General features: G+C 46.3%; 1 protein-coding gene across 1 annotated transcript; it reads right to left on the reverse strand.

Annotated features, from left to right (window-relative positions):
- Window positions 1–5,184: 5,184 nt before the first annotated feature.
- Window positions 5,185–6,930, reverse strand: GPR27 (G protein-coupled receptor 27). The gene has a single exon (XM_039910093.1). It carries the CDS (start codon window positions 6,908–6,910, stop codon window positions 5,744–5,746), a length of 1,167 nt encoding a protein of 388 aa, XP_039766027.1. The 5' UTR covers window positions 6,911–6,930; the 3' UTR covers window positions 5,185–5,743.
- Window positions 6,931–24,356: the final 17,426 nt, after the last annotated feature.

Below are 24,356 nucleotides of genomic sequence, written 5' to 3' on the forward strand. Positions count from 1 at the left end.
ATTTTTTTATTGATTGCTTATCTGTTGTGTTTCAAATTCAATTCTGCTTTCTTGCATTGGAGGGGACTGATTAAATCTGGTCCACATTTAATTTGATTAATCCATACACAGGGATTCCCTACTTACCTCTCTCAATTTGTTCCATCCAAAATAAAAACCTTACCATTGGCTTTAGGGTACTCAATCAGCTCACCCCTCCAACCAAACCTCATTCACCTCCCACCACAACTCAGCCCACACACTTTGCTCCTCTAACGCCAACCTACTTACTGTACCTCGGTCTCATATCTCTTGTTGTAGGCCTCTTGCCTGGAACGGCGTCCCCTTTCTCTCTTCCTATCTTCAAAGCCCTTTGAAATGATTTCTCCTCCCAGAAGCTTTCCTTGACTAATCGCTCATTTCTCCACCCTGTTTGCCCTCCCTTCTGCATCACCACCACCACACTTTGATCCTCATTTCCTCCGGAGTCCCACAGCACCTATGAATGTATCTTAGTTCTGCTGCTTCCCCTATCTGTAATTTATTTCAGTGTCTTATCTCCCCCTTTAAACTGTAAGCTTCTTGTGGGCAGGGGGCATGTCTACCAGTCCCTTTCTCCTCAATGCCTTATCCAACCTTGGCTTCATTGACTCTGTCCTCTCCTGGTTCTCCTCTTATCTCTCTGGCTGTTTATTCTCAGTCCCCTTCACGGGCTCCTCCTCCCTCTCCCATCCCCAAATTCTAGGGGTCCCTCAAGGATCAGTTCTTTGTCCCCTTTTATTTTCCATCTGCACTCACTCCCTTGGAGAACTCATTTGCTCCCACGGCTTCAACTATCATCTCTATGCAGATGACACCCAAATATACATCTCCTCCCCTGTTTTCTCTCCCTCCCTCCAGACTCCCAGCTCCCCCGCCTTCAGGACAGCTCTACTTGGATGTCCTCCCACCACCTAAAACTATACACGTCCAGGACAGAGCTCCTTATTTTCCCTCCCAAACCCTGTCCTCTCCCTGACTTTCTCGTCACTGTGGACGGCACAGCCCTCCTTCCCATCTCACAAGCCCGCAACCATCCTTGACTCCGCTCTTTCACCCCACATATCCAATCCGTCACCGAATCCTGCCAGTCTCATCTTCACAACATCGCCAAGATCCGCCCTTTCCTCTCCATCCAAACCACTACCTTGTTAGTACAATCACTCATCATATCCCAACTGGATTACTGCATCAGCATTTCCAGATGCTTCAGATGGTCAGTAAGTGAGGCATATGCCTCGGGTTGCACTTTTTTTGGGGGGTGGGGGGGGCGAGATGGCAAGGGGTCATAGTGGTTAAAAATTTCACAGCACCCACATGTTGGAAATGGCGCCTTTGTTTACAGGGAGTTGGGAAGGGAACATAATAGCTGTAGGGCAAGGCAGGTGAATCAAGAGAAACATTCTAGGTTTGGAGGTGTGAACAGAATACTCTCTGTGCACACAGCATAACAGAATAATAACACTCAGAACGGGTATGGTGGAAAATTTTTCCCTACCTCAGGGTAACCAAACTATGCTACTACTGAGCCAACTCCAGATATGTTACCACCTACCTGTTCTGGGTCTTCAGGAACAGTTGGCCACACTCTCCCTACCCTAAACTAGCACAGCAACAATCCCTGTTAACTTTCTCCAACACTTCCCACCCCACCCACTCCCCAGAGTGTTGTTGTTGACTGTTTTACTGAACCCACTATGGATGGAAGCCAGAACATTATCGTGAAGTGAGAAAGCACTGTAAGAAATGTTGGCATTAAAATTTAAAGGTGTGAAAAAAAGAGCATTATAGCAGGGGATCCCCATACTTGCATTTATCAATTAGAAAATAATGACTTAGGGCATGGCCTCTACAACGTGGCAGATGCCATTTCAATTTTGGAGAATGCTTCCTATCTAGTAGATTTTTAAACTTCCTTTTTTTCATCTGCTGTTTTACAGTTTTCCCCAGCGAAGACTCTCATCAATCTCATCATCTAGTCTTTTACATGAGACACTATTCTATAGGTAAGACCTTCTTCTGTCCACGTTATCACTCCTGCACCCTCAACCTCCACTTTCTAAATTTTCTCTAGCTTGAGAGTCACTTCAACTTCCTCCCGCTGGCTCATTTTAGGCTAATTTAGATTCCATTGAATTGTATAATATTATTGGATAAAGTATTTCATTCTTCCCCTAAAGCAAATGAGTAGAATCAGAATAATTTCAAAAGACTCATCGGGTCAATTCTACTTTTGTTCTGAAATATTTGGGTCAGATTGTAGACTTTGATTATGGAAGATTATTTAAATTGGGACTTGAGGGCAGAACCACATCAACATTATGACAAATGTGGCCATGCCACTGGGGAAGTAAAACTGCATTCTCCTTTCCTCCTGGCATGGAGGGGAAACTGAACAACCAAGACACGGATAGTGCACCTGACGTGGTCGGGGGAGCCAGAGAAACACAGTATTCTCTATCATCAACAGCCATGTCATCCAGCAGGAAACAGTTCTAAAAGTAAGCATCAGAAAGGAGATACATGATTGGGACCAGGCCACGGACACAAAAATGCCCACTAGTGATTCTGCCTGAAGTACCACTAATAGGGTGCAGTAAATACACTCTATGATTTTTGTCCAAATATCCCATGATGTGAGATGTAGTCAGCTGACTTTCTCGGAATGTGCTTTGATCTGCAGGGGATGGAGAGATTCCACTAAGAATAGAATTTTTGGTGGGAGATTTGAAATAAATCATGTTGGTTCCCTTTATTTCTTTGCTCTTGAGGGAAATGGTTTGTGCACTGATACATCTTCTACGTAGTAGCAGGGCAAATATTCTTTAGTTTAATATTTCTAACAATCAGTGGATAGCTGCTTTTTTGAAAACATCTGCATTTTCAAAAAGTTCATAGTATCAAACAGGTACTTTATTTCCATGGAACTCTCTTTAAACTTTACTGTCAATAAAAATTATATGCGTTCTGCATGAGAAAATTTTGCAGGGAATAGGAAAAAGTTCTTGGCAATTTTTTTTTTAATATACATCTTAAATTCATGTAGTCTTCTCTCTGTGACTTTTAGTGCAGTACTTTAGTGGCCGGTAAGAATGAATGGGCCTTCCTAAATGCTTAACTTGTATGGAATCACAATGGTCAAGGTCCTACATTTGTCCACCTTTCTCTCGGCTTAAATCTTTTTGAGCACTCTGGGTGTGCCTGATGGGTTGATTGACCCCAGGCTTGGTTACTTGATTCAATCAAGTCAAATCCAGTAGTTTAACTCAAACTCCCTGGTTACTTCATTTACTCGAAGGCAAGTCCGGCCATTTGATTGACTCACATGTCTTGGCTATTTGACTCAAATAACTTGGTGTCATGATTGACTCAAATCTAGTAGCCGAACTCAGTCTGAGTCTAGCACCGTACAGTATGGTGAAACCCCTCCCTTGAACTAATCAAGCCCCTAGCCCTGCTTTATCAAAGCAGGTCCAGGGCTTAAACAGAAAATGCCCCAGGGACTCACTGCTCTCTATACTAAAGTATTTCTCTTACTGTATTCTTCTGCTCATTATGAATGATGTACTAATTGTACATAAAGAAACTCTGTATTGCTTGAAGTTGAGCTGGCCTTGACTAGCGGGGAAATCTCTGCTCCTCAACACCTCTCCCTGCTAGTGCCAGATGAAGGCAGGGCTAGTAAAAATAAACTAATCTCTGACATACCCTTTTCTAAACACAGCACAGAGTCTGTAAAGTTTTTCTTCCACACTTGCTACTTGGATAATGGGAGAAGTGGGCTTATTTCCTCTAATGAAATTTCAATAGCATATTGCCAGAAAATAGTCGGAAGTGGTTGCTTGACTTAGGATTTGAGGCAAATGCTCTGTGTTGTTTTTAACTCACTCATTTGAAGATTTTTAACCGCCTCCATATTGCCATTAGTCTATTCCGGAGCAGAATTAATTCAGTGATGTGCTGTCCTGTCCAGGGTTAAATGAATGCATCAGTAAATTTCTTACTTGACATCAGGGAGTAACTCACCTATTGGGGAGAACTGGAGTAATTGCATCTTCAATTCATTTTGCCTATCTTAGGTCTGTGTTCTCTACCCTACTTTACTCTGGTACCCAATAGAAAGTAGTGATATTTATCGGCCACTTTCCAGACAACATCTCTCTCGTGAAAATGAAAATGTAATATGGTGAACCACTAAAAGTTTGGCAACACAGTTTAAAAGTCATTACAAACAAAATGAGAGTTTTAACATTTGACGTGATAAATGGTTCTAGTTTTTGAGGAAGTCATTAAGATTTGTATCCTACTTATTTCTCAGGTAGTTGCATCTATAAACGAGTAAAAAGGTGCCTTAAAATTCTTTAATATCAGAATAGAACCCTTTATGCTTTATTTTCGTGTAAAGTAAAAGTTATATAGGCACAAATTCTTGAGAGGGTAACTTGATTAATAAAAATGGATGTCTGTAAGCAAAAATAAGCATCACAGTTCGTAATTGCAGTCTTTTATCTCGGAGTTACAATAGCATTACAAAAAGCATTATTAAAAACTATAGCTCTCATTAATAATTTAAAATAACCATCAGTGTAAAAACATAAAGCTTTACGTAGCGAGCTAGGAAAAGAAAGCTTTATCGAAAAACCACTAGTATCCAGTGTCCTTCATATCAACAGAGGTGCTACTTTCGACATGGAAATCTGTTTTATAAAAGAAGGGAAAAGTATGCTATTCAACCCCATTAATCGAGCAGGAAGTGCATTTCCTCCAAATCATTTTTACAGCTTTTGAGCAAAATACCAAAGAAATATTTGAATAACTGACTCTCCCGGGCCTCTGAGACCGTGAACGGACACTACGTCTCCACCCCGTCATTAACGAAACCCTTTTTACTTTTTTGAAGTCTTGTAAGTGTACGGAGATATTCCGTTTCAAGATCGTATGAAGAGTCATGGTTTTACAAATCGTGTCCAGGACTGTCATTTTCTTGATAAAGCCAGTAGAATTTTTGTCATTTAAAAAAGATTTCATCTTTTATTTCGATTTTTTTTTCCCCGACGATTTCAAAAGTCGTATTTCACCAAGTTCTTAAGCATTTCCGAGCCAACATTGCAACCCCCGCCCCCCGCCCGCCTGCCCCCCCCCCCATCATTCAGCTGCAGCCCCCAACTTTTATTTGAACGCAATCCTTTGGAGCGCAGTGAAGCTCACAGTCAAGTGACTTCTGAGGGTCCTTATCTTCACTTTGCTTTCTCTCCCCCTTTACAACAGACCGCAAGGGCTAAAAATAACTTCTATAGAAAATGCGGCTTAGCCTTTAGGAAACGTCGAACGAAGAAAACTGTTAGAGCCTTTAGCAAAATGGACGTCACCATACAAAACACCGGCAGCATCTACTGTTCGTTCCAGAGCGTAGGGAAGAGGAAAACCCGTTGAACCCAGCAAGGCCCGAAAAGCGTAGAGCCCGGCCTTCCGAAAAAAAAAAAAAAAGCGAGTAGACGAGCCGGAGACGAGCCCTCCTTGCAGCGCTCTTCAGGTTTCCTCGGCCGGGCCGGGCCAGGCCCGGCCCCGTCTGCGGTCTCGAAGATAGCGGAGGCAAAAGTGAACATCTGCAAAGTAAAGGGAAGGGTCAGTGTGGGGGAGACGTGAGCGTTTTCTTTGTGGGGGGGCGGTGGAGGGGAGATGACGGGGGCACAGTGGACGGGGAGAGGTTCCCACCCTCACCCATTTATAGGCCAAAGCCTTTCAGAGGGCACAGGAGGGTGCCCTGACTGGTCCGGGGGCTTTGGCAGCAGGGGAAGCGGGCCCAGAAGCAGACGCGTAGCTTCTTGTTGGAGGCGAGGCAGACGATGGGGTTGACCGCCGCCTGGGCGAAGGTGAGCCACACGGAGGCAGTTACGTAGCCCGGGGGGATGGCGACGGGCCGGACAAAGACCCGCAGGTAGCAGGCCACGATGTAGGGCCCCCAGAGGAGCAAGAAAAGCAACGTGACCAGGTAGAACATCTTGCACAGCCGCTTCTCCGCCTTGAACTCCTCCAGGCCCAAGAGCCGCCGCCGGGCCTGGCCGTGGCCGGTCGGCCGAATCCCCACCAGGGCGGGCGGGGTGGGGCCCCGGCCGAAGCCCGCCGTCCAGTTGGCCGCCGCTTGCCCCGTGGCCCCGGGCCCGTGAAAGGTCCAGTTCTGGCTGACGGCCGGGACCAGCTGGGCCGGCTTCATCTTGCGGCGGTCGTGGATGAAGAAGAGGAGCCGGAGGTAGACCAGGTGGGTGGCCCCGACCACGACGGCCAGCATGAGCAGGAAGCCCAGCGTGTCGTTGGCCCCGACGTGGCGGTGCTCGAAGGTGCACTGGGCCTCCTCGCGAACGAAGCGGTAAGTGCCCACGTCCAGCACCGGGGGGAAAGCCGTGGCCAGGGCCAGCGCCCACGCCACGCACACCACCGCGGCGCACGTCCAGCCCGTCAGCTTCTTGGCATAAAAGCGGGGGTGGGCGATGGCCAAGTAGCGGGTCACGCTCACGCAGAGGAGCAGGAAGGCAGCGTGGAAGCAGAAGAGCACGGCCAGGAAGGCGAGGAGCTTGCAACCCAGCGCGCCGGGTGGCAGCGCCCCCCCGGAGCCCGCACCGCGGCGCACGGACAGCATGACCGCGGGGAAGCAGGCCAGCGATCGCAGCCCGTCGGCCAGGCACAGGTCCAGCAGCAGGTAGTACGGGGCCCGGTGCAAATGCCGCTCCTTGAGGATGAGCAGCGCGAACAGTCCGTTGCCGGCCAGGCTGACGCACAGGATCGCGCCCAGGGCGGCCAGTTTCAGGCCCGGGGCGGCCAACGGGGAGGCGCTCGCGCTGCTGCTCAGGGGCGACGGGCTGCTGTTTCCTCCCGGCTCGCTGGCGTTCGCCATCAGCGGGGAGGCCTCGGGAGGCAAACTCTTCCCCCCCCCACCCCTCCTCCGCCCGGAGAAGCCCACGCCGGGGCGGCCTCACCCGGCCATGCTTCCCGGATCGACCTTGCCTGAAGCAGCAGGACAGAGGGGCCACCGGCACCTGCGGCTTCTTCCTCCGCCCGGGTCGGGGGAGGGAGGGGGTGCTCCTTCCCGTTGCCCAGTCCGGGCCTGTCCGTGACGACCACCGGGCGATTGATGACTGACTGCGATGAATTGTTCTTCCTTTTATGGACGGTTCCGCCTCACTTTATGGAGCCCCATCCGCGCTGCTGGCTTTTCGCGAGGAGCTTGCGCGGAAACGCGAACCTGGCAGAGTCCAAATTCCTCTTCCTCTTCCTCCTCCTCTTCCTCCTGTCTCCTTCTCCGCCCGCCGGTCGCCCACATCAAAGCGCAAGGTTCGGGGATGGTGAAGTCGCCTTCTCTGCCGCTCCCGCATCTCCACTTGCAGCTCCCGCCAGCCTGATGCCTTCTACCCTTCCCTCTTCCTCCTCCTCCTCCTCTTCTTGAGTGCTTGCACAGCCGGGCATCTTTTCTCAGGCGCCCCTTCCTCCTACAGCGCGGGATGTCGGGAGCTGTGCTACCTGGGAGCGTCTCGGTCTCTGTTAAAATCCCCAGGAGGCTTGCTCTTTCCCCCTGCCTGACTACCGACGGGGACCTGGACGGTGGACGGAAGATTGATGGGTTGGATTGGGTCGGGGGTAGGCTGGTTGATGAGCAGCTGTCGTTCCGGAGGAAAGCAACCTGGACCTAGTTTCGCCGCCCTGGTCGGATTGTCCCGCCTCACTTAGGACAGAACTTTCAGGAGATGCGCTTAAGGTCCGGTTGAGTCTGCGCACAGGTGGAGGAGATAGAAGACTCTTCTCCGGGGCTTCCCGGAGGAGGTGGGTGGGAGGTGTTGGGCGCGGGGGTGGGGGGGGGGGGAGTTTAAACGGAGCAGAGATTAAGACTTCACCGTTTCCCGGGGAATTAAATCGAGCAGTGTGTCCGTTAGGGTCCCCAGTCAGTAAGTCTATCTTTCTAATTCTTCAGTTTTCAGCTATATGGCTCTGTTGTATTCCTCTACGATCTGGCGCTGCAGAATTTAGAATCACTTCCCTCGGGAGTCCACGTCCCAAGAATTTCGCATAAATCACTTAGAATCAAAGCAGCAGAGAGCTAGCTTCAAGGGACCATGACAGTCCATTCACCCAATTCATCATTTACTGGCCCCCAAAGGGAAACTTTTTCAGCACCAAGGCTGATTTACTTCTTTGCCTGCTCAAACTATATACAGGATGGGCAATTACTTGGCCATCCAAGCTGCTGTCTCTGAGTTCAGATTGCTTTAGTTATGGTCCCGGGAGGTTGGCTTTGAGTCCTGGGGACCAGGTCTCTAATCTCTGTCTGTCTCTCTAGTTCCCTCTGTCGCACTAGCAGCTAAAGCATGGGGCTGGAAGTCAGGACACCTGGATTTTAGTATCAGATCTACCCCTGCCCTACTGTGTGGTCTCGGGCAACCCACTTTGCCTCTCTGGGTCTCAGTTTCCTCATCTGTAAAATGGGGATAATACCTGTCGCTCCCTACCTCACAGGGATGTTGTGAGGACAAAATGAGATAATTGACGTTAAAGCACTTTGGAAAAAATGAAAGCACTATACAAAAACAAGATATTGATATAGCTACACACACACAAACAGTGAGAGAGAAAGAGAAGAAGAAGCATGGCCTAGTGGAGAAGCTCAGACTAGTAGAAAGAGCACAGGCCTGGGAGCCAGAGAAAGTGGGTTTTAATCCCACCTCTGTCACTTGCCTGCTGTGTGACTTTGGGCAAGTCACTTAACTTCTCTGTACCTCAGTTTCCTCATTTGTGAAATAGGGATTCAATGTCTGTTCTTCCTCCTGCTTAGAATGTGAGTCCCTTGTGGGACAGGGACTGTGTCCATCCTGATCATCATGTATCTTCCCCAGTGCTTAGGACAGTGCTTAGCACACAGTAAGCCATATTTGTCATTATAAAATTGTTGCAGAGTAAATATTTCCCTAGGTCCTCCCGGATGAGGAATGTGAATGCCTCAGGAAAAAATAAGCTTAGAAGGAAGTGTGAGCCCTCCCTTACCGTTTTACCTTATCCAGCCAAGGCTGAACCACTTCTTGTTAGGTTCCCAGTGGGCCCTTGCAAAAAACAAATGAATAAGAGTTGTAAGGAATAAAACTGCTGTCACTCTCACTATCACCTTTGTGGCTTCAACGGTGGCTGGAGTTGTACATGCTCTTTCACTGCTGCTCTGCTCTACGTTGAGGACATCACCTGCAGTGAATATGTTCCTGTGTAGTTTAGTGTTCTGTATGTGAAAATATTGAGTTGGCATTTTAGAGTCCTGTGTGAGTGAGTGATACATTCCCTGTGTCCAGGGATGAAAGTAAAAAATTTATCTTACCAGAACCGTAAACGAGTGTTGCTGGGGGCAGGAGGGGAGTAGAAATGGTGGCGAGCGGTGGCTGCAGGAAACAAGCATTGTGAAGGGAGGGGGCAAATTTAGGTCAACTCTTCCCCTCTTCTCTCCTCATCTCAGTTCCGATTAGCTTCTAAACCCTCTTTCCCAGTCATGACTACTCCACTGCTCAGCGCTTAAGGTGGGAGAAGAAGGCCACCTCATCTGGGGCCAGGAGTTCGAGGTGAGGGTGCTTCTTGGTCCCCTTCTCACATGTCTAACAGTACACCCAGGCGGCTGGCACTAGCGCTGCCACTGTGGAGGCGGCAGGTGACGTCACATGCGTGAATGCTGGGTCTGCAGCCCAGAGCTGGGCTAAAAATGGGAGAGGGGGTCTGCAGCTGCTGGCGGTGAACATATGAATTATGTGAAGGAACAGGGAGGTAGGAGCCACAGCCCCTCCCGACAGAGGCCTATGTGGGTGGGAGACTCACACCTCTAGCGGCTGAAACAGCTGGAGGACCAGCACAGCTGGAGGAAAACACAGACCTGTTTTCCAGAAGCCTAGTGGAAAGAACCCGGGCCTCTGCATCCGATAATCTGGATTCTAATCCCGGCTCTGCCATTTAACTGCCATGTGACCTTGGTCAAGTCACTGTACTTCTCTGTGCCTCAGTTCCCTCATCTGCAAAATGGGGATTCAATACCTGTTCTCCCTCCTACTTAGACTGTGAACCCTATGTGGGACCTGATCATCTCGTATCTACCCCACAGCTTAGTAGAGTACTTAACACACAAAAGCGCTTAACACATTTATTAGTATTATCATTTCTGCCATTCCTATCAATCAATCATATTTATTTAGCATGTAATGTGTGCACAGCACCATACTAAGTGTTTGGGAGAGTACCATATAACAAAGTTGGAAGACGTCCCCAGCCCACAACAAATTTAGAGTCTACAGGGGAAGACAGACATTAACATAAATAGATTACGGATATTTACATAAATGCTGTGGGCCTGAGGAAGGGATGAATAAAGGGTGCAAATCCAAGTGCAAGAGTGACTCAGAAGGGAGTGGAAGAAGAGGAAATGAGGGTTTAGGGAAGACCTCTTGGAGGAGATGTGCCTTCAATAAAGCTTTGAAGGAGAGGAGAGTAATTGACTTTTGGGTGTGAAGAGGGAGGGCCTTCCAGGCCAGAGGCAGGTCGTGGGCGAGAGGTCAGCTGCGAGATAGACGAGATCAAGGTATGGCGAGTTGGTTGGCATTCTCACTGTGGGATCAGACAGTGGTGTGGGTAGCTGACTGGCAGTCGACACATCGAGGTTTGGGACCCAATGCCACTTTAAAAGTATTTTCTTATAACTCATTTTTACTGCTACGTTATGAAATGGTGAGGTGTTTCCAGCAGTTTCCTCCGAGGAGCATCACGACAGCCATCTTACTTCCAAGTGATTAGGGGTGGGCCTCCCTGTCCTTTAGATCAATACCAGTTGGATTCAGTCCAGGACAAGGACACACTGCTGGCTAAAAAGGAATTTGCATCAAGTAAGACCACAGGCAAATCCCCTGTCTGTACTTTGGCTTACACTCCCAACCAAGGGTCTTCAACTAGCAAGGTGGGGAAGGGGGGGGGGCTCTAGTTCTTTCTTTAATTAAAAAAAAACCAGAAACCACCAAATTATAACCTCCACAACTTTCCTAGAAGGAATGTTCCTGCTAAGCCAGGATTTGCCTTTCAGTATCTGTTCTTTGTTCTTTTTTAAAAAAATTAGCTTATGTACCAAAAAGTCCACAGCTACAATTTAAAGCATTTTGCATTTCATTCTAACCCCTTTATTCAGAGTATTTCCAGTCTTCTATAACAAATGAGTATGATTTTCAATAATTTCCTTTTTTAAATTGGCTTATGTAACAAAAAGTCCACAGCTACAATTTAAAGCATTTTGCATTTCATTTCAACCCCTTTATTGAGAGTATTTCCAGTCTTCTGTAACAAATGAGTGTGATTTTCAATAATCTCCACTCTTTCTGTAATGTATTCCTGGAATGGAACAGACACTTCTGATTTTCCTCCTATCGTCCCACTGCCTGGGGTTCCATTCATGGGTTGCTTTTGGGAGACAGTTACTTCATCCTGTATTTCCAGCTCTTTAAGTACTGCCAACCTATTTTGGGAAGAGGAAGACCCCTCTGATATTCTCGATTGGCCATTGCTGGGTTCTACCTTTCCTGGTTTTCTCCATTCTCTCCTGTAGCTCAAATTCTTGAAAGAGGGTCCCCTTCCTTTATCACTGGTTCTATGGGGGTCCACCATCTCCCCAACATCTGCTTCTATTTTTTTTCTTCCCACATCTCACCCATTTAAGGGATGATTGACCCCGTTATTTCTCTAATCCTTCCTAGAGAGGCAGCCCCATGAATTCTCCCTTTGGGTTGAGGCAGAGCACTGATTCTTCTCTCTGGCTTGTCTAAGAAACACAACTTGTCTTTCCCATATCTCTTTTTTAATGATATTTGTCAAGCTCCTACTATGTGCCAGGCACTGAACTAAGTGCTGGGGTGGAGATACAAACCAAGTGGGAAACTGGACTCTCACTCCAGGACTTTTGGTCATCACCATCCATGATTCTTTGGGGAGAACGATCATCTTCCCCAGTTTTTTGATTTCCCGAGGGTCTTTCTTTGCAAGAGCTGGATCTCCTCCTTGCTTGCTTCTAGCTCCTTAGATGGCAGTTCTCTTACTTTTCTCTCAATCTTTGGGGAAGGGATATTAGTCCCTTGTTTGGGTCTCTTTCAGGAAAGAAGTGTCTCCATCCTAGTCTCTCCCCATCTCTTCCTCCAGCCTCCCTTCTGACAGCTGAGCTGCTACACACTCTCTGACCTGTGGGCTGGTGTCACTGTAACATCACAGGACAATCCCTCACCCTTGTTGATGGAATTTAGCAGCCCATCTGGATATCACTGGCAAAAATAAAAACAAAAAAACTTCCTCTCAGAGTATTTGCATCTTGGGTTTTTGCTTTTATGAATCGACCAGGAGAGTAACCCTGACCCCTCCCCTAATATCCTCCAGATCTCCAGCCCAGCCCTCCCCACTTTACTGCCCTTGTCTTTCCTGTCCCCTCTCTTCAGTCTTCAAATTCACCCCCTGCCCCCTCGGTCACCCTGTGCCCTGCTCCACTATTCACGTTCTATTTTTTAACAGCTCCTCACTGCTTGTGCTATTGTTGCTGCTCTGGCCACCCATTACTATTAACAATAACAACAATAATGATAATAATAATTGTGTCATTTGTTAAGTGCTTACAATGTGCCAAGCACTGCATTAAGTGTGGGTAGGACAACTCTACTACATACATGTCAGGTGTATTTCAGTATGCAGTACTGTAACATTATGGAGCCCCTGCAAGGACAGGGACCTGTAAATTCTCTCCCAGAATTTAGTACAATGTTAAGGTTTTTCCATTGGGTAAACAGGCTAGAGGAGCAAAGATGACTGGATTTATCAAGGCAACTGCCTGCTGGGTAATGGTGCTTTGGTACAGCCGTGATGCTAAGCTACACCACTTCAGTCGTGATGAGTCTGGAATGTAAGAAACGTTTGCAGTTTGCTACACCTTTGCCTGCCTTCTGGTTCATTGCATGCCAAGCCCTAGTGGTAGTCGTAATAGAATTTATTCAGCACAAACTGTGTGCGGACCATTGTACTAAATGCTAGGAAAGAATGTACAGGTGGGAATTTTCCTGGTCCCTGTCCCTACAGGGGCTCACACTGTAAGCGTTTAGGTAGGGAGAAGGAATGGAGGCAGACACATCAGAAATGATGAAACAATAAAACACAACATAGACCGATACACAAATTATAAACAAAATCAGTAGGGTGCTGTGACTAGAGGAGAAGAATTTCACGCTCCTCGTTGCTGAGAGCACAAAGCACACCCTGGGCTACTATAACTGCTACAGCAGCCACCAGCCTTTCTGAGGTTTTGTAGAGGCATCATTCCGTGGGTATTTTTCTATTTCCTATCAGGGTGGAGGAAGGCAGGAAGGGATGGTGTCTCCTTGGTGGCTCGGTGATAGGAGAGCCAGTGCTGTTCCCTGGGGAAGCCTCATGGCTGGCTGTCCATAGGAGAGATCCAAGAGCACATGGAAGCAGCTTTTTTCCCCCGTCCTGGCAAAGGATGGAGCGTGCCGGGGCGGGGACCCTTGATGGCTGGAGGGATGGCCGCAGTTTCCACTGATGCTTTTCTCAGCCACAGTGGAGGAGTCCAAGAGTGTACAACAGCAGCTTTTATCCCTGGGCTGGCACATGAAGAGCCTGTCTGGAGCAGGGGCCCTCGAGGGTGGTGTGAGGGAAGGTGGAAGTTACTGCAGATGTCTTGCTCAGTTGTGGTGGAGGGCAGAGAGGGCGAGACTGGAGCTGTGTGACCCATTAAAAATGATCAATTTCTCACACAGGCTCTCAGGCCCAAGGTTCATCAGTCATTCTCGATGGGACACTACATGACTTGATCACTATAACTTGAGTTTTTGTGCACGTACGTTCCTCAGGCACACAACCTTTGTGTTACCAAAGAACTGATTGCTCTGTAAATGGCTCTGGACTAGACCCTGCCAAAAACAGAAATATCAGCATTATATAGAGAGCAGCAGCCTGGCACAGTGGAAAGAGCACAGGCTTGGGAGTCAGAGAACCTGGGTTCTAATCTAATTGGCTAATAACAACAATATTGGCTCTGCCAATTGCTTGTTGTGTGACCTTGGGCAAGTCACTTCACTTCACTTCTCTGTGCCTCAGTTTTCTCCTCTGTAAAATAGGGATTAAATATCTTTTCACCCTCCTACTCAAACTGTGAGCCCCATGTGGTACAGTATGGCCAACCTAACTTGTATCTACCCCAGCGCTTAGAACAGTGTTTGACATATAGTAAGTGCTTAACGAAAATAATGATGATAATAATATCTTCGGTGGTTGTAAAGGCAGGGGATTCAGAACTGGGCTGGGGTAGGATTAGAGGAAGAGCAAGCAGTGGAGGAGGGAGAGGGAGGGAAGAGGATCCAAGGCAGAGGAGGAGGGCTTACTGAGGTGCAGTCCAGTCTTGGATTTAATGTTAATGTTGGTATTTGGTATTTGTTAAGTGCTTACTATGTGCCGAGCACTGTTCTAAGCGCTGGGGTAGACATAGGGGAATCAGGTTGTCCCACGTGGGGCTCACAGTCTTAATCCCCATTTTACAGATGAGGGAACTGAGGCACAGAGAAGTTAAGTGACTCGCCCACAGTCACACAGCCGACGAGTGGCAGAGCTGGGATTCGAACTCATGAGCCCTGACTCCAAAGCCCATGCTCTTTCCACTGAGCCACGCTGCTTCTCCAAAGGATTTCTTTTTACCTGTGGGTCATTCATGTATTTATTCAATAATATCTTGAGTGCTTATTGTATACAGAGCACTGTACTAAACGCTTGGGAGAATACACTATAACAGAGTTGATAGACACGTTCCCCTGCCCACAAGGATCTTTGAACCAAAGGACAATTCTACTACTACTAAACGCTGGAAACAAATAGAAAAATGAGGATTAGACTCTGTCCCAGGCCCCAAAGGGGTTCACAGTGTAAGAATAGTAAGGGAGCACTGGGGAGTTGGCAATTGATACGTAAGGAAAGACTGGAATAATAGAAATAGACGACCATTAAAGGACGAAGTCAACAATAAATACAAGAGCTGCAGAACATTAAAACTAAAAGAGCAGCGTTTAGGGAGCAGCTGGGGTATCAGCCTTTTCACTTTTCTGGAATAAGGCAGGGAGGAAGCCCCAGATGGTATGAGGGGGCCGGGTGGCTGCAGCGTGTCAAATCGTTTCAATTTGTTGATCTCAAAGACATTTCAAGATGATCTTGGCAAAGAGGAATAAGAGGAAAAGGAAGTAGGTGTTTAGGACTTCCAACCTTCTCTGTCTCTTTCCTCCTAACAGACTCAGTCCCCCTTTCCTTCTGCCTTTTTTGCTCTTTGATCCCCTCTTTCTACCGGTGCAGAGAAAAGAAAGGGGAGATGGGTCAACTGTGGAGGAGGCAGAAGGAAAAGGATTCTAGGGTTGAATTATGAGCAACTTTTCCATAACAAAAAAATCTGAACTGGGCCTCCCTTCTTGGATTTGGAAGTTCAGTGGAGGGCTGGTTTGCCCAGGCATCATGGGGCTTTTCCTATTTGGCGACTCACCAGAAGACTTTGGGTCCCATGCACTAAATTCACTTCTAAAAGAAAAAATTAGGGTTTTGTTCTTTTCATTTTCAATGGAAAGGGAAGAGTCAGGTTGAGGGAGCTGTGACTTCAGCCATGAAAATTACATCTGGGGCAAATGTTTCTGTAATAGCACAGGCTTTTCTTTTTAGTTGTTGAGTTGGCTCCTATAAACAGCATTCTCGGGTGGGGCTGGTGTTACCAGCACAGGACAAGAGTGGTGGATAAGGGTAAAGTCAGAAATAGAGCCAGAGAGATTGATGCCTCCTGTACAGGAAAATCTGCCACCTCAAAAGACCTTCACCAGAGGAGAAAGATCACTTGGATGGCTAAATTCTCTGAGTTTTGTCTGGAATATCCCCAAACCCCGAGAGTGTTGAGGATGTCATCTTAGCAGTGTGGGTAGTAGCAGCATTAAGAGAAGTCAAGGCCCTGAGCTAGACTATCTAATGCTACTTGACTCTTGAGGACAGAGGGTGGCAGAGAAAATAATAATAATTATAATGGTGGCATTTGTTAAGCACTTATTATGTGCCAGCCACTATAATAATAATAATCGTGGTATTTTTAAGTGCTTACTATGTGCGAGGCACTGTATTAAGCACTGGGGTGGATACAAGGAAATTGGGTTGGATGCAGTCCCTGTTCTACATGGGGCTCACAGTCTCAATCCCCATTTTACAGATGAGGTGACTGAGGCCCAGAGAAGTGAAGCGGCTTGCCCGAGGTCACAAAGGAGACAAGTGGCAGAGTCAGGATTAGAACCCAGGTCTTTCTGACTCCCAGGCCTGTGCTCTATCCACTGGGTCATGCTGCTTCAGAGATGCAGTTGGGGCCAAGAGGCCTATTGTCTTGGATGGGAGGGGAGGTGGGGGAGGAAGGTTAGAAAGTGAAGAGTGAGAGGACCACTGCCAATCAATCAGTCCTATTTATTGAGCACATACTGTGTGCAAAGCACTGTACTAAGCACTTGGGAGAGTACATTAAAACAGAGTTGGTAGACATTCCCGGCCCATAAGGAGCTCACAGTCAGGAATGAGTGATGTTTCTGCCAAGCCTTTCTTCTCCCCTCTGCACATTTCGCCCTGTGGCTCGTTCTTCCTATAATGAAGGTGGCTGTGGGAATGGGCAGAGGAGAAAGAGAGGTTGATAAAAGGGCCTTCTCTTTCCCCCAGTCGATCAGCTCTCCCCGTCCTACCTTACCTCGTTGAACTCCTATTCCAACCTCACCTGCACACTTTGCTCCTCTAATACCAACCTATTCACTGTATCTCGAGCTCGTCTGTCTCACCACTGACCCTTTGCCCACATCCTCCCTCTGGTCTGGAACTCCTCCCCCCTTCAAAGCCGACATACCACCACACTCCCCACCTAAAATCACATCTCTGAAAGGCCTTCTCTAAGTCCTTGATTCCTCTATTCTCCCTTCCCTTCTCCAAGTCCTCTAGACTATAAGTTCCTTGTGAGCAGGGAAAGTGACTACCAACTCTGTTGTATTTGTATTGTACTCTACCAAGCGCTTTAGTATACAGTAAATGCACAATAAACAAAAATGATAATAATAATCTTGGTATTTGTTAAGCACTTACTATGTGCAGAGCACTGTTCTAAGCACTGGGGTAGATATACAGGGTAATCAGGTTGTCCCACATGAGGCTCACAGTTAATCCCCATTTTATAGATGAGGTAACTGAGGCACAGAGAAGTGAAGTGACTTGCCCACAGTCACACAGCTGACAAGTGGCAGAGCCGGGAGTCGAACTCACGACCTCTGACTCCAAAGCCCAGGCTCTTTCCACTGAGCCACACTGCTTCCCACCTTAGTGGGAAGCACAATGATTGATTGTGTGTCACCTATGCTTAAGCACTTTGATATTCACCCCACCCCTGCCCCACCGCATTTATGTACATAGCCTTATACTCTGCCGTTTCCCCTACCTATACTCTCCCAAGTGTTTAATACAATACTCTGCACATAGTAAGCACTCAATAAATATCATTAATTGATTAATATCTATTACACCCTCCCCCACCTAAAGTGTAAGCTGTTTGTAAACTGGGAGTGTGTCTACCAACTCTAGTGTTTTGACTCTCCCCACTACTTAGTACAGTGTTCAGCACACAGTAAGCACTCATAAATATCACTGATTGATTGACTGTGACACTCCACATCCAGGTGGCATCCCCATGAGCAAACCCATCAAAGGCCAAGCAAACACATGAAAGCATGTGTTACCACTACACAGACTTTTGGTTTTAATTTGTGTTGCCCTTACCTCAGCCAGTTTTGTTTTATTGCTCTGTATGTGTTTGTCTCCAGTCCTATTCCCCACCCATATTCGTGAGCTCCTCAAGGGACAGGGTCTATGTCTAATTCCCACCTGTGTACCTTTTCCCAGCGCTTAATAGAGTGATCTGCATACAGTAAGCGCTTAATAAATACTATTCCTACTATTACACCCCTTAGTCGGTAAACACATTTCCACCCCTTCCATTCCTCATCAGCTTTAATGACCTTTCCCAACCAACAAATCAACCAGCTGCTTCTAGGAGATAAAGAGCTAAGGGTAGTGATTAGCATTGATGATTAGCACTTATTTGTGCTAATCACTAGCCCCTTGAGTGGGCTAACTGAGCCTGAGGCAGGAGATTTATCACAGTTCCTAAGGATAAACTGGCTCCATTCCCTGCTATTTAAAGGGCAGCATCACCTTTAAAAGCCAATGCACTCTTCTTTGTGAAGGCTGTTGGGGAAAAAATCGGTATCTTCATAACGCTCCAAGCAGCGCCTGTGTTGGTAAGGTCATCTGGGACCTCTGTAATCCCAAAATCTTGGGTTTAAAGCCTATGATCTCCTGCATCAATCTGGTCCTAGTCATCAAGGGGCCTTGAGACCACCGTAACTGCGTGGTTCCTAAGTCAGGATAGATGGGGTGAGGGAGGAGGAGGAGGGGAGGAGCGATTTTTTTTTTTAACTTAAAAGCACCAGGTCGGGAGGAGTGGAAGTGAGCCATAGGGGCAATTGTGGATTTTCAGAGGATATACTGGGGAATGGGAATGGGTGCACATAAACTGTGGGAATGGGGAAAAAATTAAAACTTCAATGGGGGTGGAGTGGAGTGGGGGCAAAGTTTAAACAGGGATCAGGATACAGGTTTATCTGCTCATTAAAGGGGAAGGTCATGACTATTCTACTTCCACTAAGGTGGTTGGTCTCACTGTGGTTGAACCTTCCCATCTTCTTCCATATTAAGTTCACATTATATAGGTTTGAAAGCCTTGGAAAGATGCAATTCTTTGTTCCTCTTATTTTTCCAATTAACCCATCGTTCCAACTCTAGGAATTTTAAGAATTATAAAAAGGAGACTGAAAGACCATATGGACAGTCTTTTTCTCTTATTCTGCCAATACCCCCCACTGACCCACTGGGCTTAATCATTTTTTTAAAAAAATGGTATTTAAGTGCTTACTGAATGCCAAGCACTGTATTAAGCACTGAAGTAGATACAGGGTACTCAGGTTGGACATAGTCTTTGTCCCCATTTTACAGGTAAGGTAAGTGAGGCACAGAGAAGTTAAGTGACTTGCCCAAGGTCCCACAGCAGAGAAGTGGAAGAACTGGGATTAAAACCGAGGTCCTTTTGACTCTCAAGCCTGTCCTTTATCCACTAGACCATGTTGCGTCTTGATTCTGCATTACAGATCCTTAGAGGAAACCACAAAAGATACACTAGGCCATTTTTTAAAAAAATTAAAAAAAAAATTATGTTCAGACTAACAATCTAGCTTTTATATTCAAGGTGTTGCCCTGGAATTCATGACACTTGAGGCTATAGGGCTAATTTCCACAGCAGTATTCCATTTGCTCCCCCCTTGCATCAGGGTAGGAAGTAAAGGATTTGTCAAATCCTGAGTATTTTGTAGACAGACTTTACCAACTAACTTTGTTTTACTGTAATGGAAATCAAATTGCCCTGGTATCTTCACCTTGGCATCCACAGCTGAAGATCATGTAACTCTGCCCCTCCCTGTTCATAATTAGGGTATGGATTTTTAAGGTTTTACCCAATTTTACCTTAATTTTATCCACTGCATCTTTTCACAAATTAGGGTTAAACTTGAAAAAAAACTTAGTTTTATTTTTTTCTTAACTTTTCACTGCTCAAATTAACTTAATTATTTACGAATCCTTCCTAATTCAACCTTGGTCTACTTGAATTGTTTTAGGACACTCAATAGAAAAGGCATGTATTTTATATTTTGGTATCTGAAAGATTTGGCCATTTAAAAATGCATAATAAAGGATTTTTTGGGGGGGTGTTAGATAATTTCCCTTTCTCCCACTTTGCAAAGAATCTGGAGTCTCTTTGGGTAAGGGTAACTAGCCTCTGTGGCCAGTTTTCATCTCTTTATTCTTCCAACTTCAAACAAGCCTGCCTCAGGATTCACATGTAATATTTTACTTGAAAATGTGGATATGTAGTTACCATTATATTGTGGGGTACTTTTTTCCAAAGACTTAAATGTAATTTGTGATTTTTCCCTGTTCCTGACAAGACAACCGACTGAGCCCTTCAGGTAAGTAAAAAGTAATCAGTCAATGGTATTTATTGAGCACTTAACGGTGTCCAGAACACTGTACTATGTGCTTGGGAGAGAGCAATTGAGTATCCCTGCTCTCAAGAAATTTACAGTCTAGTAGGGAAGACCAATACTAAAATAAATTACAAGTAGGGGAAGCAACAGAGAATAAGGATATATACAAGAACGCCGTTGGGGCAGGGGGAAGTAAGCGAAGTGCTTTTAGGGTACAGATTTAGATCCATAGGTGACCAAAATGGGAAGAAAAAAAAGAAAAATAAAAAAAACTGCTGTGTGGCCATGGGCAAATCACCTAATTTCTCTGTGCCTCACTTTCCTCAGATGAAACATGGAGATTCAATACCTGTTCTCCCTCTGTCTTTGACTGTAAGCCCTATGTGGGGCAGGGACTGTGTCGGACCTGATTCTCTGTTTCAACCCTAGGATTTAGTAGTGTGTTGCCCGGAGTACATGCTTAACAGATGCTACAAATATTATCATTATTAGAAGGGCTTTGAAGATTGGGAGAGTGGTGTTCTGTTGGATATGAAGGGAAAGGTAATTCCAGGTGGTAGGGGTGGGGGGCAGGGGGAGGGAGGGGCATGAGCAAGAGGGTTGATGGTGAGGGAAATGAGGTTGAAGCCAGTTAAGTTGGTGATAGAGTCAAGTGAGTTGTATTAGGAGACTAGTAAGGTAAAGTAGGAGGGAGAGAAATGATTATTTTAAAGTGAAAGGTGAGGAGTTGGATTTCCATTGGCTGTTTTTGAGGAGTAAGGAGATGAGCAGAATGAAGGTATTTTTTTTTTTTCCTAGAAAAATTATCTGGGTAGCAGAGTGAAATATGGACTGGAGAGGGGAGAGACATGGAGGTCAGGGAGGAGGCTGATGCAGTAGTTAAGCTGGATATGACAAGTGTTTGGACAAGTGGTAGCAGTTTGGCTGGAGACAAAGGGCAGAGTCTGTAGGACGGACAGGATTTGATATCTGTATCCTCATCTATAAAATGGGGATTAAATCATATTCCCACCTAATTAGACTGACCGTGTGGTACAGGGACTGTGTCCAATCTGATCCTCCTTATGGGCAAGGACTGTGTCTACCAACTCTGTTATTCATTCATTCAATCGTATTTACTGAAAGCTTACTTTGTGCAAAGCACCCAAGCACTTATAGTGCTCTGCACACAGGAAGTGTGCAATATATATGAGTATCTTGTATCTACCCCAGTGCTTAGTACAGTGCTTGGCACATAGTGCTTAACAAATACTATAATTATTATTATTGTCCTTATTGCTATTATTATAAAGGTTGAAGCAATGTCAATAATGCTGAGGTTGTGGGTTTGTGAGAACGGGAAAAATGATGGTGTTATCAACAGTGACAGGAAAGTCACAGAGTGAGGAGAGCACTTGGGTGGTTAGATGAAGAGTTCTGTTTTGGACATGTTAAAAATAATTGTGGTACTTAAGTGCTTACTACGTGCTAAGCCCTGGGATGATATAGGATAATCAGGTTGGATGCAGTCTCTGTCCCACATGGGACTCAGAGAGAGAGAGGTGGGAAGGAGAGAGCTCCTCATGGGCAGGTAATGTCTGTTGTTGTACTCTCCCAAGGCTTAGTACAGTGCTCTGCACACAGTAAGCACTCACTAAAGACAATCGAATGAATTAATGAGTGGGGGGAAGGTGCTGGGGAAAGAGGTATTTTGGGGTACTTAACCCCCAATTTATCAATCCAACAATCTATGGTATTTATTGAGCACTTACTATATGCAGAGCACTATACTAAGCACTTGGGAGAGTACAGTGCTCCAAAATTAGCAGACACCTTCCCTACTCATAACAAGCTTACAGTCTAGAGGTGTATTCATTCAATAGTACTTATTGAGTGCTTACTATGTGCAGAGCACTGTACTAAGCGCTTGGAATGTACAATTTGGCAACAGATAGACAATCCCTACCCAATGATAGGCTCACAGTCTAAACGGGGGAAACAGAGAGAACAACACAAAAACAAGACATCATCAAGATAAATGGAATCAAGGGGATGTACACCTCATTAACAAAATAAATAGGGTAATAAATAATATATACAAATGAGCACAGTGCTGAAGGGAAGGGGGAGGAGGGGGGGGTAAGGGGGGGAGCAGAGGGAAAGGGGGGACTCAGTCTGGGAAGGCCTCTTGGAGGAGGTGAGCTCTCAGTAGGGCTTTGAAGAGGGGAAGAGAGTTAGTTTAGCGAAGGTGAGGAGGGAGGGCATTCCAGAACAGCGGTAGGACGAGGGCCAGGGGTCGACGGCGGGATAGGCGCGAACGGGGGAAAGTGAGGAGGTGAGCGGCAGAGGAGAGGAGTGTACGGGGTGGGCAGTAGAAAGAGAGAAGGAAGGTGAGGTAGGAGGGGGCAAGGGGATGGAGAGCTTTGAAGCCCAGAGTGAAGAGTTTTTGTTTCTTGCGAAGGTTGATAGGCAACCACTGGAGGTTTTTGAGGAGGAGAGTGACATGCCCAAAGTGTTTCTGTAGGAAGATGATCCAGGCAGCGGAATGAAGAATAGACGGGAGTGGGGAGAGACAGGAGGAAGGGAGATCAGAGAGGAGGCTGACACAATAATTTAGTCGGGATATTATGAGAGCATGTACCAGCACGATAGTCATTTGGATGGAGAGGAAAGGGCGGATCTTGGCGATATTGTGAAGGTGAGACAGGCAGGTGTTTGTGATGGATTGTATGTGTGGGGTGAATGAGAGAGCTGAGTCAAGGATGACATCAAGGTTGCGGGCCTGTGAGACGGGAAGGAGGATCGTGCCGTCCACAATGACAGGGAAGTCAGGGAGAGGACAGGGTTTGGGAGGGAAGATAAGGTACAGAGAAGTCAAGATGGAGATGTCGGCAGGAAATCCGAGTAGATATCCTGAAGCAAGAGGAAATGCAAGATTTCAGAGGAGAGAAGTCAGGACTGGAGGAGTAGACTTTGGGATTTTTTCAGCATAGAGATAGTAGTTGAAGCCAGGGTAGTAAATGAGTTTTCCAAGGGAGTGTGTGTAGATGGAGAATAGAAGGGCACCCAAAAGTGAGCTCTGAGATCCTTCTCGCTTCATCCTTTCTCATCCATTATTCCTAGGGACGTCTCTAACCCCATGTACCCCAATTTCTTCCAAGTTCCTCTCACACTGCTCCGGTGGTCAGGCACCAGGAAAACAAAGTGCCAGTGTGGCCATTCCAGTATGAATTTTTTCACAAGACTACTAGAACAACTGTCACTGTCAAGCCAGGATTTGCCTGGAGGTAGCAATGCAACAACAGCACCTGCAAAATATTGCATATGGCATCAGTTATGATTACTTTTGTTATCCTGTAGCCTATGAGTGCATCAGGTGCACGTTGGAGGTTGGGGGGTGGTGGGGGTGTGGAGGCAGCACTTTCATTCTTTTGTTACGGTGCCAGAAAGTCTGAAGACAGCTCTGACCATTTTCAGTCTAGCAAAAACAACTCTCACACATGTCCTGCTGGTGGTAGGATGTACCTTTCCCCTCTTAATCACTGGTGTTTGAACAATGTTCACCCCAATGACAAGAAGTCAGAAAAAGTGCACCAGTGTATTTCCACTGACAAAGTGCGCAAGAGATTCTCTCTCAAAGACAAATTCATGGATGCAATCTCACTGTCTGCACTTCATCTTTGAACCAAAGGGCTATTCTACTACTTAGCCCTTGGGGGAATGCAATGAAGATATTTTATGGCTTTTGTTAAGCGCTTATTATGTGGCAGGTACTATATTAAGCACCAGGGTAGATACAAGTTAATCAGGTTGGACACAGTCCTTGTCCCACAGAGGGTTCACGATCTTAATCCCCATTGTACAGACCAGGTAACAGAAGCACAGAGAAGTTGCATGATTTGCCCAAGGTCACACAGCAGACAAGCTGCAGAGCTGGGTTTAGAACCCAGGTCCTTCTGATTCCACTAGGCCATGCTGCTGCTTAGTAATCTGGACAGACCATTTGTCACTAAATGCCATTACATTAACTGCAGCTCTGTAGCTTGAAATCGTGATTTTGTGGTATCTTAAATAGCTTAGAGTCCATCAATAAGTTACACCTTTGCTGTACTAGATTCATTCTTACTGCTGTTATGGTGAGCAGAAAAACCTATGTTCATAGCAAAGCAC

This window comes from Ornithorhynchus anatinus, chromosome X1 (assembly GCF_004115215.2).
Source record: "Ornithorhynchus anatinus isolate Pmale09 chromosome X1, mOrnAna1.pri.v4, whole genome shotgun sequence".
Classification (NCBI taxonomy): domain Eukaryota; kingdom Metazoa; phylum Chordata; class Mammalia; order Monotremata; family Ornithorhynchidae; genus Ornithorhynchus; species Ornithorhynchus anatinus.

Coding starts and splice junctions, on each gene's coding strand:
- GPR27 (XM_039910093.1), bottom strand. CDS start 6,910: ATGGCGAACGCCAGCGAGCCGGGAGGAAACAGCAGCCCGTCGCCCCTG.